The 14,110-nt window shown below is 44.6% G+C and overlaps 1 protein-coding gene across 1 annotated transcript; it reads right to left on the reverse strand.

The window, feature by feature from the left end:
- Positions 1-198: 198 nt before the first annotated feature.
- On the reverse strand, positions 199-12,304 carry ACAT2 (acetyl-CoA acetyltransferase 2). Its single transcript, XM_083434219.1, has 9 exons — positions 12,098-12,304; positions 9,499-9,633; positions 7,451-7,632; positions 6,260-6,377; positions 5,777-5,920; positions 4,503-4,625; positions 2,508-2,662; positions 1,303-1,413; positions 199-424 (listed from the first exon to the last, which is right to left on the reverse strand). The coding sequence occupies exons 1-9, from the start codon at positions 12,150-12,152 to the stop codon at positions 257-259; spliced, it is 1,191 nt and encodes a 396-aa protein (XP_083290345.1). The 5' UTR covers positions 12,153-12,304; the 3' UTR covers positions 199-256.
- Between the last annotated feature and the right edge of the window lie 1,806 nt (positions 12,305-14,110).

Here is a 14,110-nt window from a genome sequence, read left to right on the forward strand (position 1 = left end):
CCACTAAGGTGCTCTCTGCAGCAGCCAGCAGAGGGATTGGCTATTTTAAACCATATTTATCCCGTGACTATATAAACAAGTCATACATACTGAGATCCATATACAACACAGCACTAGTAATTTAAAGTTGGTACAGCATTTGCAGTGATGGAACTGAGATAGTGACGTGGTCACAGTAATTGAAGGAAGAGGCGGCAGTTAAGACAGTTTGTTTTAATTAGAAGCCATGCAATACAGAATTACCGAAACACTTAGATTATCTTTCTACACACATGGCTATGCCCATCCCTCCTCCTATACACAAAGCAGCAACCCCCCGTTTTCCACCTGTTCGTTCCAGTGCATGCACAAGCGTAACAAGGATCCGACAACCAGATGCTCCAAGAGGATGGCCAAGGGCAACAGCCCCACCTTCAATGTTCACCTGCCACAAAAATTAAGTGTCCCTGTTAAATATAAAGTAGAACAAGGCAGACAAAGGGGCAAGAAGGGAAATTACAGCAATGTCCGAGACTGGAGATGCCTCAATGACATTCTAACCAGCCTTCACTGGAGGGATTATCTGTAATGTTTTTTTAAAAAGAGGTAGAGTCAGAAAAAGGACGACAAGTTAGGGTGAGGAAAGTCACTAATGCAATAGTTCGGCAGCAATACTGTGTGAATTCTCTTTAAAAACTGTTGATGAGCATTTATTCCAGGGAAAAAATGGCTGCAACCCTGGGAGCTGAGGGAGGTACGCTGTCTATTTGCAAGGGGAGGGACCCCCAGTTGCTTCAAAGCAACACAGGCACCTTCATTCCAGCAATGGCTGGTAGCCAATAGACCTGGTAGAGCTACTAGGAGGGGCATGGAGGTGTGACCAAGTTCTGATGCAATTGAGATGCCTCATTGCAGTAAAGGACGCATTCCTGGCAGGCAAAATCACTCTTCAGAGAGCGAGTGGTATGGCCTGGCAAGGTCAATCTCAAGGACCAGATAAAGGCCTGGAGAGGTGCATCTGGCCCCTGGGCCTGAGTTTCCCCATTCCTGCACTGGAGGAAGGAAACAGCTTTTGTAAATTCCTCCTTCCCTCAACAGTTTAACACCCACCAAACCTGTGTACACTTTTCCAGTAGGAGGCTCCCCACCCCCCAAATCATCCCCTTCTGCAAATGAAATGAGCCCTTCTATATTCACCAACCCCCAATATACGCATATTTATTCTGAATGCCTTCCACCTTATCTGAGAGAGGCTGCACCTAATGATCTCTCCCTTTGTCAGATAAGGCTAGATGATTCCAGTATTGAGCTTTCAGAACATACCTTTTCCGGGTTCAGTTTTAGCTCTTTTGTTACTGCACAACCTAGAGCAGCAAAGGCTTCATTGATTTCATACAAGTCCACTTGATCCACTGTCCAACCTGCTTTTTCCAGCTGCAGAAGGGCAAACCAGTAATTAACATCAAGGCTTCAAGCAATTAGCAAAGTTGGTCTGTGTGCCTTCAGGTTTTAGAAGCAGATTATAACTAACTAGATTCCAGACATTAGGCAAATAGGGTAATGCTATGGGCAGTTGGTTATTGACTCTAAAAATACTGTTTGAAGCCTTCCCATTAACATGGAAGATGTAAAATTTTACACATAGGCTCATTAAATAGCATGAGTCTCACAGAAACTATGTGTGCCGATGTCTCAGATTTATTCATAGAAACTAAAGGAGTGCATTGCTTGGAAAACAGTAATTTAGCATCAGCTGAAGATTTCCCCAAATCGGGGCTTTTTTTCAGCCAGAACTCTGTTCCGGCACCTCTCAGGTGGGCACTATTGCCATTATAGGATAACAAGGGAGGCGTTCATGGTGAGTTCCAGCACCTCTTTTTCTAGAAAAATGGCACTGCCCAAAATGTTTTTTAAGTTATTGTATTTTTCTGTATATAAGACTAGGTTTTCCCCCTAAAAAATGTCAAAAATTAAAGGGTGTCTTATACACAGATACATCTCCCCTCCCCCATTTTCTTACATCTGAGCCCCTCAAAATAGCAGGCATCATATATGGGGGCGTCTTATAGACGGAAAAATACAGTATATTGTTTGGGAGGAAGCAGAGTGTATGTTTAATACAAGATTAGTTACTCAGGACTAACAAGCTACAGTGGTACCTCGGGTTACATACGCTTCAGGTTCCAGACTCCGCTAACCCAGAAATAGTACCTCGGGTTAATAATAATGTAATAATAAAATTTTATTTTTATGCCGCCTTCCCCAGCCAAAACCGGGCTCAGAGCGGCTAACAACAGTAAAATGATACAACATTCTAAAATCATTTCATTAAGAACTTTGCTTCAGGATGAGAACAGAAATTGTGCTCCGGGGGCCCGGCGGCAGCGGGAGGCCCCTTTAGCTAAAGTGGTGCTTCAGGTTAAGAACAGTTTCAGGTTAAGAACGGACCTCCGAAACGAATTAAGTACTTAAACTGAGGTACCACTGTACTCTGAAAAGGTTCGCCCTGTTGCCGATATATTACTTACAGCTTTCTTTATGGCTGAGACTGGCGCAATCCCCATGACAGAAGGATCTACACCAGCTTGGGCCCAGGATACAATCCGTGCCAAAGGGGCAAGGCCTCGTTTAAGGGCTTCAGCTTTCTTCATGAGAATTACAGCTGCAGCACCATCATTTAGACCTGGGATGGAGTGGAGTGGGGAGAGAGAGGGGACACAGCTTGAGACTCAAAACATGCCATTGAAAGCGTTCTCCAGGTAGAGTAAAACCTGAAAGTAGATAGAACTACCACAGTAGAAATCTTTTGCCCTCTGCTCTTCGGCTGCCTATTAGCACAGGAGTGAATTAACTTTTTCTAGCCGGTGGGCCAAATCCTTATCCCCATGACCCTAGTGTGCCAAATTTAATAGGTAGATTTCCCCACAAACATTACTAGAGTCCCCCCCCCCCCAATGTCACAACTGGAAAGCCAATGGCAAATGAGACTTGTATACAAATATAACGGTCATATTTTAGTCATTTCTTTCATAAAAATTATACACCACTTGATTGTAAAAAAAACTTCAAAGTGGTTGATAGGAACACTTATCTTCTTCAAAATTGTAGTCATCAGTAAGTTATCAGTATTAGGTAAAGGTAAAGGACCCCTGACACTTAATCCAGTCGCGAAGGACTCGGGGGTTGCGGCGCTCATCTCGCTTTACAGGCCGAGGGAGCAGACGTTTGTCTGCAGTTTTTCTGGGTCATGTGGCCATCATGACTAAGCCGCTTCTGGCGAAACCAGAGCAGCGCACGGAAACGCCGTTTACCTTCCCGCCGGAGCGGTACCTATTTATCTACTTGCACTTTGACGTGCTTTCAAACTGCTAGGTTGGCAGGAGCAGGGGCCAAGCAATGGGAGCTCACCCCGTTGCGGGGATTCGAACCGCCGACCTTACGATTGGCAAGCCCTAGGCGAACCAAATTGTTTAAGGATGGTATATTGAAAAGTGTAACCTGTCACAAAATGTTGCGGTATGGCTCAGTTCCCCTGTTCGGGATTCAAAACATTCCAGCTTATCCCTCCATCCCAGTTTTCCATTTTCACTTCCCCCCAGCCCCAGTCCATCGGCATCCCTGCGGCCACTAAGCACACTTATTCCTCACTGGAAAGTTTTGAGGGCTCTCCCCTTGCAGATTTCCCCTAAAGATTTATACATTTCTTTGTACTTCCACAAAGGTGGGGGTTCCCAGCTTGGTGCTGCTGCATTGGCTACGTACACAACAGCACTTTGAGATCGGGTTAAATATATACAACTAGGACCTGCAAGAAAATGTACAGAATTCCGGACACTCCCATCTCATTCCTACAGGGCTTCCATTTCTCCCGCCGTCTGTCATCAGCATTCCATGCCCACTGAGCGTGCTCAGTCCATACTGAGTTTTCCCCTTTGAGGGTTCATGAGGGACAGAAACACGCCTTTCAACTTTGAAGGACAACACAACACTTTAAAAGAGGCTTTTGGGATTCTGCATGGCAAACTGTATTTTACAAACAGTACTTTGTACTGGTCTTTAAGGCTGGATCTAGACACATCAAAGAAGCGTTTCAGTTTATGGCATTGTAAATTTAAACAGGGAAAACAGGTAGAGAAAAACGGGACTCCATTTCGCCATCTGGTGGCACAATGTTCTCACACATACAATGCATATAAATTGTTTTTTCTTTACCAATCTAGTAGAATCCTAAGTCTCTACTGTGGAAAGGCCTAACAACCACCTCCCCCTTCCCCTCCCCCACCCCACTGCAATGCCCCAAGCTGTGGTTGGAGAAAATACATGCCTTTCCCCCTGCCCAAATATTCCTGATTGTATCTGCCTGAAGTTAAATAAAACTTGCTTGAAGCAGATGCATTTTAAGCATTATATTTAAGTGGTATCCATTATGATCCTTAATTACCCACCCTTCACCCTCGGGTCCTGGGATGGGTTACAAAATTAAAACGCACTATTAAAAATGGTTTATAATATCTTAAACAAACCTGAGGCATTTGCTGCGGTCACGGTTCCCGTTCCATCAGTTATAAAAAAAGGCTTGAGCTTTGTCAGCGTTTCCAATTTGGTACCAGGGCGAGGATGCTCATCTGCTTTCACTTCGACCGGACCTGCAAGGCAGCAAGTATTTCAGAAAGAACTGTCTATGTAGAAGTTAAAATCGAACCTAAGATCTCTGTACCCTATCCAAATGGAAATTCATCTCCCTGCCCCCAACCCATACCCCATCCTGTCCTCTCCCATTCACTTCTATGGAAGCAGTCGCTCTGTGCTTGCAGAGCCAGCCCTCCACTGCAGTACAATGGGAAGACACACTCACACAACAACTCATAGCAACTCTGTGCTCCCACGGAAGAATGCCTAGGGCTCCGGTCTACTTCCAATACGTACAAAGGTACGCAACAACAGTACTGCTTTGAGTTAACCCATGGAATCTTCGGCTTCTGAGGTTCCACCTCTCTTTTTACTTACAGTGGTACCTCGGGTTACATACGCTTCAGGTTACAGACTCCGCGAACCCAGAAATATTACCTCGGGTTAAGAACTTTGCTTCAAGATGAGAACAGAAATTGGGCTCCGGCGGCGCAGCGGGAGGCCCCATTAGCTAAAGTGGTACCTCAGGTTAAGAAGGGTTTCAGGTTAAGAATGGACCTCCGGAATTAAGTACTTAACACGAGGTACCACTGTACTGTTAAATGAATTAGACTTTAAGACAAAGTTTCAGAAGAAGAAGAAGTGTTTGGATTTGATATCCTGCTTTATCACTACCTTAAGGAGTCTCAAAGCGGCTAACATTCTCCTTTCCCTTCCTCCCCCACAACAAACACTCTGTGAGGTGAGTGGGGCTGAGAGACTTCAGAGAAGCGTGACTGGCCCAAGGTCACCCAGCAGCTGCATGTGGAGGAGCGGAGACGCGAACCCGGTTCCCCAGATTACGAGACTACCGCTCTTAACCACTACACCACACTGGCTCTCAAAAGGTCAGGAAATGTTGGCTCAGAACCGTTTCAAACAGGAGACCTCTGAAAAATTGCTTTGCAGCCGGACAGCAGTAAAATGGTTACCATCCATCATTTCCGTTTTACTTCTCACAGTGACAATGTAAATTACTAATCTTGTGGGCCAGACTCCACCCACCTCTGAGTTAGATCATTATCCCTGATAACAGAGGAAGAACTGAAGCACCGAAACAGATACGGACCATGATAACTAGTCATATGCCCTGTACCCAGAACAGGTGTTGCTCTGAATACATACTCACCTTTCCTAGAAGGCACAGGAACAGGAACAATCTCTTTATCAAAATAGCCAGCCTTCTGGGCATTTTCAGCCTTGTTCTGTGACTGTACAGCCAGTTGATCTTGCTCCTCTCGACTAACCTGCCACTGCTTGGCAACATTTTCAGCTGAAACCAGGAGTTGGGGAGTATATACTCATTATCAAGATGCAGCAAGAGTCATATTGCCATATGCACAGCACAGCTGTAATTGCATCAAAAGTTCAGTAACGAAATATGGGAACCTGCTGCCTCCAACGTTCAATGCTTACTCACTCATGACACAATCAAATCTATTTTGTTGGGAAGGTATGCCTGTTGCTTAAATAAACATTTAAAGCTGTTGCTGAAGGAAATGCAAAAGCTGAAATGGTCCATCTAATATTTAATAAAAATAATATCCAATATTGAACTAGACTCTTCCCCCACCCACTTGACAATGCCATTTGGAAGAATCATGCGGCTTACCAGTTATACCCATGTGGTAGTGGTAGAAGGCATCTGTCAAGCCATCCAAGATCAGTGTGTCCTGCAAGGAGGCTTCCCCCATCTTCAACCCATTGCGCACATGAATGACATGAGGCGCCTGCAAGGAAATCATTTTGACACATTTAGAATTCCAAGAATGACGTTGTTTGGAGGTGGGTGGAAATCAAGTCTCTTCTGGCCTCGTCATGTCACAGCTATTCTGGTTTCTGTAAACAAATGAGGTCTACAGAAGGGGCTGCAGTACAAGGTTTGTTTATGGAAGATGCAACCCCAGCTGAAAGAATCGCGTAGGAGGTGACAGGGTATACCTCTTCCAGAGCCCTTGGAGGGCTGATGATGATCTGAGTAGGCCATACATGGGCAAATGGTCAATCCAGAGACATTCAAGGTATGCTCAGTTGGCGAAGTAGTTGACTAGAAAAGGATCCTACCTGTTCTGGGATGGGGTTGCACCACTGGTGATGTCAGGTAGGTAAAGGGACCCCTGACCATTAGGTCCAGTCGTGACCGACTCTGGGGTTGCGGCGCTCATCTCGCTTTAATGGCTGAGGGAGCCGGCGTACAGCTTCCGGGTCATGTGGCCAGCATGATTAAGCCGCTTCTGGTAAACCAGAGCAGCGCATGGAAATGCCGTTTACCTTCCCGCCGGAGCGGTGCCTATTTATCTACTTGCCCTTTGACGTGCTTCCGAACTGCTAGGTTGGCAGGAGCAGGGACCGCGGTAGCAACGGGAGCTCACCCCATCACGGGGATTTGAACCGCCGACCTTTTGATCGGCAAGTCCTAGGTTCTGTGGTTTAACCCACAGCGCCACCCGCTGATGTCAGGACTTTAGGGCAAAAAGAGAGGGGAATGAGCAGGAAGGCTTCTAACACAGCAGGACTGTGATCTGAAGTGAAACGATTGCCATCTAAAGAGGGGATCCCCCATTAAGTCAATTAAGTCCAGAGTCTAACTTAACTGAACCAATGAATTACACACTCTCTCTGCCGCCCCATGTCTACAGCTTGGGGATGTTGTTACACCCAGCCTTGTTTCAGTCATAATGATTCCACCATGCAAATAGTGGCTATTCTGAACTAGTCTAAATCTTTCTGCCCTGAGAATTGTTCCAAACCACTAATCTGCAAAAACCAACTAAGGCCCTTTTATGAACAGCAAAAGCCTCACCTTGCTCATGCTTTCCATGCCTCCAGCCACTACAATACTGGAATCTCCTATCATGATGGACTGAGCGCCTAAGCACACGGCTTTCAGGCCTGAACCGCATATCATCTGGCAGCTCCAAGCAGGTATCTCATATGGAATCCCAGCGGCGACACTGGCTTGTCGGGCAGGATTCTGACCAGCACCTGCAGAAATAGAAAGAATTCATCAGCATGCAAAGACAACCAGGCTCAGTTGCTCTCATTCCTTCCCCCTGCCCAACTTTCGGCCCTCCCCATTCCTTTAATAATAATAATAATAATAATAATAATAATAATAATAAATTTTATTTATACCCCACCCTCCCCAGCCAAAGCTGGGCTCAGGGCGGCTAACAACAATCAAAATAATCCAACATTCTAAAAACCTTTCATTATAAAAATTAATTAAAATCAAATTGATGGCAACCATTAAGCAATATGGTTCCATATGAAAAGGCAAAAAGGACACAGAAACACCATTTGGCTACAATATTCTCAAGCATCCTGTTTTGTTCTTAAGTGGATAGCTGGCTCTTGCTTGCAGAACCAGATACTGCTTTCCAAAACCTACACTTAACTCTGCATTTCAACACCTGCCTTTGGGTTGCTCAAGTCACCTCTGCTCTGGATTTTCTGGTGTCAAGAGTGTTTTCTGCTCTTCCATGACACCTGATTTAGGGCTTCTGTGCCTTCAGGGTAAATTACAACATTCCTATGAGCTGGGCTTCATTTAGTTTTGAACTCCCACGTTCCACTGACACAACTTCTGCACCTTCCCTCCATCTTCCATGTTCTTTTTCTGGGCACCTTCCAGGAGTCAAAATAAAACCTCCTTGCTTCCTGACCACTTTTCAACCCTGCACAACAGTTCTGCCAATTAGAATTGTTATGAGGGCGCCCTATGTCACCTCAGCCCTCCCCCAACTGTCTACTAGAGGACGCTTAACCGTGGAAGACCATCTCAGGTTAGCTTGGATTGGGGAAGACTGTGAGGGGCTCAGCAAGCGAGGGATTAGGTAGAAAGTATGAACCGGGGTTAGGGACTGACAAGGTATCAGGGGGAGCATAGGTAGTGAATAGGATTATTGTGGATTGGAAACTCAGGAGTGGGCAAGGAACATTTTTATAAGATTCATTCGCAGAATGAGGAAGGGCAGGGAACTTCAGGCCAAAGGGCAAAATACAACCTTTCAGAGCTCTTTATCTGGCTCATGGGGTGGAGGATAGAGAGGGATGTGCGAGTGTGGAGAAAGTAGCCTACTGTACAAATTCACCTCAACTGCTCCATCGACTTTTCCCTCTGCTCTTTCCCCCTCTCCACTGACATGCGTCCCCTGGAAGGTTGCCCAGAAGGGACTGCTGCCCTCAGTCTGAAGAAAGCTCCCCACCCCTTGGTTAGCATGTAGGGATGTGCTGTGACAGGCTTTTAAACTCTAGATGCTGACCTTTCAAGGTAAGGGAAACTGTTCCTACTAAGCAACTATTCCTTAAAAGACAACTGCTCCCTTATAAACCAACTTCCCATGAGTTATGATGCAACCTGAGGTAAGGTTATTTTGGCATTACCTTCTGAGATTTAAATTAAATGAATTAGAGTAAATGAGGATGTTCGCTACCATTAACTGTTGTAGCTTGAATACCCTCGGTGCTGCCGGAGGTGAGAGAGCTGTGGCTTACCAATGAAGCCTCTTCTCTGGCCGTGTGGCCCACCACATGTTCTGACTGATGTGGCACATGGGGAGTCCTATATGTTGTGACAGAGAGGGCAGATGGCAGGACCAGAGAAGGAGCAGTCACAGTTGCTTCATCTCTGACTGCCAGGGGCAATGAAAGGTTACAAGACAACTTGCGGTAAGCTGGCAACCCTACTTACACAGGGGAAGAGAAGGTGAGCTGTACAGTAGAGGAATATTAAAAATATGACTCATAGTATAAATGCATATCTTGTCTAAGTATTACAAAAGCCCTAGCAAAGAGGGCAAAACAGATTCCAGACCAGCACCTGAGAAAACTGGTTCACTTAAGACATACCTGCAGCCAAGACTTGTCCAAATATAACCTCAGATACTTCTTTAGGTTCAATTTTTGCCCTCTTCAAGGTTTCCTTGATGGCAACGGAAGCCAGCTCATGGGCGTGCAAAGTAGACAAGGCACCATTGAAGGATCCTAGATAAAATGCATGTTAAGTTGTTATACTACAGACAGGCCTTTTTCAACCACAAAATAAGTACTTTAGGAAAAGGTTTGTGAATCCAGGTCCAGTAAGGCATATGTAAATGAAGTAATATGGGGTGGGGTGTTGCATAACTGGAATTGTACATATGACTCAAATTATGTTTCCTAGTAAATCTTTGTGCATAAGTGAAACATAATCTTGTCCATTAATTTAAATGAGACTAACTCCCAATAAGTAAGGATTTATGATGGTGGGAGCAAACTTATTGTTGGGGGGCAGGCTTCATGTGGTGGTGGTAGGGCAGAACTTCAGTTAATTAATTATTTTTATTGTTTTAATTGATCATGGGGGGGGGGAAGCAGCTGGCCTCCCAACCCCCTGGTTACGCCCATGATTGAGTATTATGCAAATAAAGGCTCCATTTGGTTTGTTTTCTATTTTGCTGTCTTTCAATTTCAGTCATTCATGCTCAAAATCATCTAAATTGGGGGTGGGAAAGCACTCTCTCCTCAATGTAACATACCCCACAACACACACACTGCCTGTGCCGCTCTTCACTCTTGCTTTGTGCAAAATGGGTTAAAAAAGGTATTCATTGTCAAACTGGAAACTCTGGCGTGAAGCCAAATAAAAAAAAAAAGGGAGGCAGATATATTAAAGCTAAGTTGTGCAATAACCAGTGTGAATATTAAGAGTTAGTATGGAGAATAAAAAATAAACTATCAAGAGTGGAGAAAGATGATTTTTAAATAGAAGACAAAAGAGTAAACTTTTCGAAGCAGATAAGAGGCTGCATTAAAGTAGAGGCAATAATCTATTTTGTCCTGCAGTTACACACAGAGGAAACATGCTCCTCATGCCACATGTAATCAATGTTGAAAACAACTCTGCACATGTTCAGAGGTAGTCGAGCTGCATTTTTGAGATCAGGAGTTGGCATTCCAGCTTTGCCGACCCTGGATCCCCCTCTCCAAGGACATTGTCACATGACCCAAGAGCCACATCCTTTTGCCCAGGGCTGGATTTAGGTTTGATGAAGCCCTGAGCTACTGAAGGTAATGGGGCCCTTTAGATGTCCAGCTGTCCTTTGTCAACAACAAATTGTCCTGGTTTTTTTTGTGTTGAATATATGCTATATAGTAATGTATGGATCTAATAGGTATATAAAGCCATTTGCACATAACAAAATATGTATTTTATCAAAGTAACTTACATCATAGGAATCCTATGTATATAAATGAGCAAACCAGTGATATTTTAGGGAGCAGGCTAGCAGGCAGGGCCCATTACTTACATTATAGGAGCCTACACAACACAAAATACTGTTGCTGTATGTAGGTTTTATTTTATTTGTTTTTTATCTTATATTTTGGAAATGTACATCCAGGTTTTTTTTCCCTTTAATTTTTTTAGGGGCCCCCGAAAGAATGGGGCCCTAAGCTATAGCTTGTTTAGTTTAAACGTAAATCCGGCACTGCTTCTACCTTGCAGCTATCTCTTTGCAGAGGACTGGCTAAAGAGCAGCATTTAGTTCTGTTAATCTAATGAGAGAACAGAAGCGAGCCGAGCTTTCATGCTTCTACCCGGCGCAGGCCAATCGGAGGAGGAGCGCGATTCGTCAGCGCCTCTCACGAAGCAATCACAGGGCTGCTCCACCCGGTGGCTCTACAGTTCCTACCCAATCACTGGGCGAGGCGGAGCCTGGAGTGACCACGTTAATATTTACCACCGGCTCTACGCCACAAGTACTCCACGAAAATTAGAAACTCCGAAATGAAGATTAGGTTGCCTATTCTATTGAACTCAGCGCGGCTGGCTGGCTGGCTTCCGAGTTGACACGTTTGCACGGTTAGGTTTGGGCGATCTGGGGGAAATGGCTCGAAAAGCTTGCAGTCCTCATGAAAACAGAGAAGAGTTTAGTCAAAATTTACAAGACGCCCACCTTTCATGTAGTTGAAATGGCAAAAATGTTATTTAATTTTGGATTAGGGCCAACAAGCACGTTGATTTGGGATGACGTCTAATGGATCAAAACGACAGCTCATCTTCGGATTCTCGCGCTCTTCGTCCTCTCTTAAAACCACGAAGCGCTGGCCAATCTAAACTGCTCCCACCCTTCGAGTCTGCAGTTCCCCTTCCACGAGAAATGGGCTACAGCTCAACTGGAGGGGCGCTAAAATGATACTGGAGGGGCACTGCAATAGCGATTGCTTCGCTTTCCAGCCGCGATCAGAAAGATCAGATCAGAAGAATCCTTATTTGCATCAGCCACTAGCCATAAGCGATAGAATAAAATAAAATGGGCTGAAGATAGAGGTAAAAACCTAACTAGGCAAAATACATTTTGGAGGTTTCCATCAATGATCAAGATCAGAAAGGAAGCGCAGCGTCTCCAATGGGTGAAATATCCCCCCCAAAGCCGCCGCAGCTGGCCTTGCGCGCCCTCCCACTCACCGACCGGGGTCCTGACAGCAGCCACGAGCACAACACCTTCCCCGCTTGCATCCATGCCTCCTCCAGGTACCTACTTCGGCGGCTGGTCCTGCTGCACCTTACGCCTGGCCCTTAAGCCGCCTCGCGCCGCCCGAAAATCCCACGCGCGTTCTCATTGGCTGCGCGGGACTACTCCCACCCCCTCAAGCGCCTCCGTCACGGAGGGCTCGGCTGAGCGTGCCGTCACGTGACAGGCGGGAGGAGGGAGGTTGCGTTTTCGCTTCCTGAGAGGCTCTGAAGGTGGCGCCGTCTCCGTGCCAAAAAGATGGAGGATGCAAGTATGCGGGAAACTTCACTGAGGACTTGCAAAATTGTCCAGTAGCACCTTAGAGACCAACTAAGTTTGTTCTGGGTGTAAGCTTTCGTGTGCATGCACACTTCTTCAGATGCACACGAAAGCTTATACCCAGAACAAACTTAGTTGGTCTTTAAGGTGCTACTGGACATTTTTTAATTTTTTATATATATTTTGACTGCGTCAGACCAACACGGCTACCTACCTGAATCTAAGGACTTGCAGTTGTCACTCCCTCAGCCTTCCTCCGAGAAGCCCAGGGGAGGTTAACACGGGGTTTCCCCGCTGAAGCGATTCGAAATGATCGATTTATCATCGTTTCTATTCCCTGCCTCCCCCCTTTAAGGAGATCAGAGATTAGACGAACAACATTTTGTCCTCACAATAGGGTCCCCAGCTTCTGCGTGCTGTTAATCTGAAGAATATTTGTTGTAATTCTTTATTGTTACTTGTTTACAACATAACAACTATAACAATGTTATCAGCACAAGTCAAACAGCCAGCTGCTTCTTTTTCCAGGGAGCATCCTTAAGCTCTAGACACTTTAACATTAAATCAGACATGAACTCTAGAAAGTAAAGTCACAACCAAGGCCTGGAAGAGCGATGCCCACTCTTAACTTTTCCTTTCATATCGCTTGTTAATACCTAAATCATCAGTCAATCTGCTTTAAAATGCAGACTCATTCTTAACCTTATTATTAAATGTATTACCTAGCCTTTACCCTAAGGTCCTATGACAGGTTACAACAATTAAAAATACAGTTTACAACACTTAAAGAGTTTACACTTAAAAAAAATAGCAAAAAAATAGTGTTGGTCCTGAAAATTTATATTTCACGGGTCCTAAAGACCTGCATCTTCAGGATTCACCAAAAACATTGGACACTGAAGATTTGTTTTTCCGCTTTGCTGAAAGCCATTGTGCAAGATAATGATCTCCCCATTAATTTCTTCCTTGTTGATCTGATTTGCCAAGAGAAGTTCCCATAAGAGCATGCAAACTAGTGTGCCTCAAACTCAGCACATAAACAGAGTTTGGCTCTGGAACCTGTTTTCAGTGCCAGGATTCAACCCTGGAACATATGATGCAATACTAAAGAGTATCCAACCAGATAAATATCATGAATTACTACATAGTATGTAATAAAACTATATTAAATTTTGTCTTATAAAAGATCTGATCAATCACAACCACGATAAATCGTGTTGAGCTCCATTGTGAACTGCTAGCCCATTTGGGGTAGTAAACCTCTAAGCTACAGTGAAGAACTCTGCTTTCTCTCTTTCTCTTCTGTTAGCAGATGGGTAAATACTGCATCCCAACTTTCCTCTTATCTCCCAGAATTTTCTATTTCATGACATGGAACCTTTTCTGGTTTTTCCATTTCTGCAAAGCTGGGCCTTTAAGACTCTGCCTCATAATTCCTATTTGATAACTCTCCGCATATTCAGCCCAATCTCTGCAATGGTAATTAAGTATATTGTCCAGGCACTGTATATTGTCCAGGCCTTGCTTGTGTACAGCATTATTCTACAGTGGTGTTTCAAGCTTCAAAACTGTATTATTACTTACAAATCATTTTATATTGGCATGAAGCCAGCTCTAAACTTTTAGTCATTTTAAAATAAATATTACAATTATAACAAGAAGCAGCAAGCATACTAATATTGGCCTGT

The sequence above is a fragment of the Podarcis tiliguerta genome (genome assembly GCF_965153285.1).
Source record: "Podarcis tiliguerta genome assembly, chromosome: 3".
In the NCBI taxonomy this organism is placed as follows: domain Eukaryota; kingdom Metazoa; phylum Chordata; class Lepidosauria; order Squamata; family Lacertidae; genus Podarcis; species Podarcis tiliguerta.

Excerpts from the sequence above, each read along its gene's own strand:
- ACAT2 (XM_083434219.1), bottom strand. The coding sequence starts at position 12,152 with ATGGATGCAAGCGGGGAAGGTGTTGTGCTCGTGGCTGCTGTCAGGACC. Across the intron at positions 2,663-4,502 it reads GACCGCAGCAAATGCCTCAG|GTCTAAATGATGGTGCTGCA; the intron begins GTTTGTTTAAGA and ends ACTCCATCCCAG. Across the intron at positions 1,414-2,507 it reads TCTCAGCCATAAAGAAAGCT|CTGGAAAAAGCAGGTTGGAC; the intron begins GTAAGTAATATA and ends GCCCTTCTGCAG.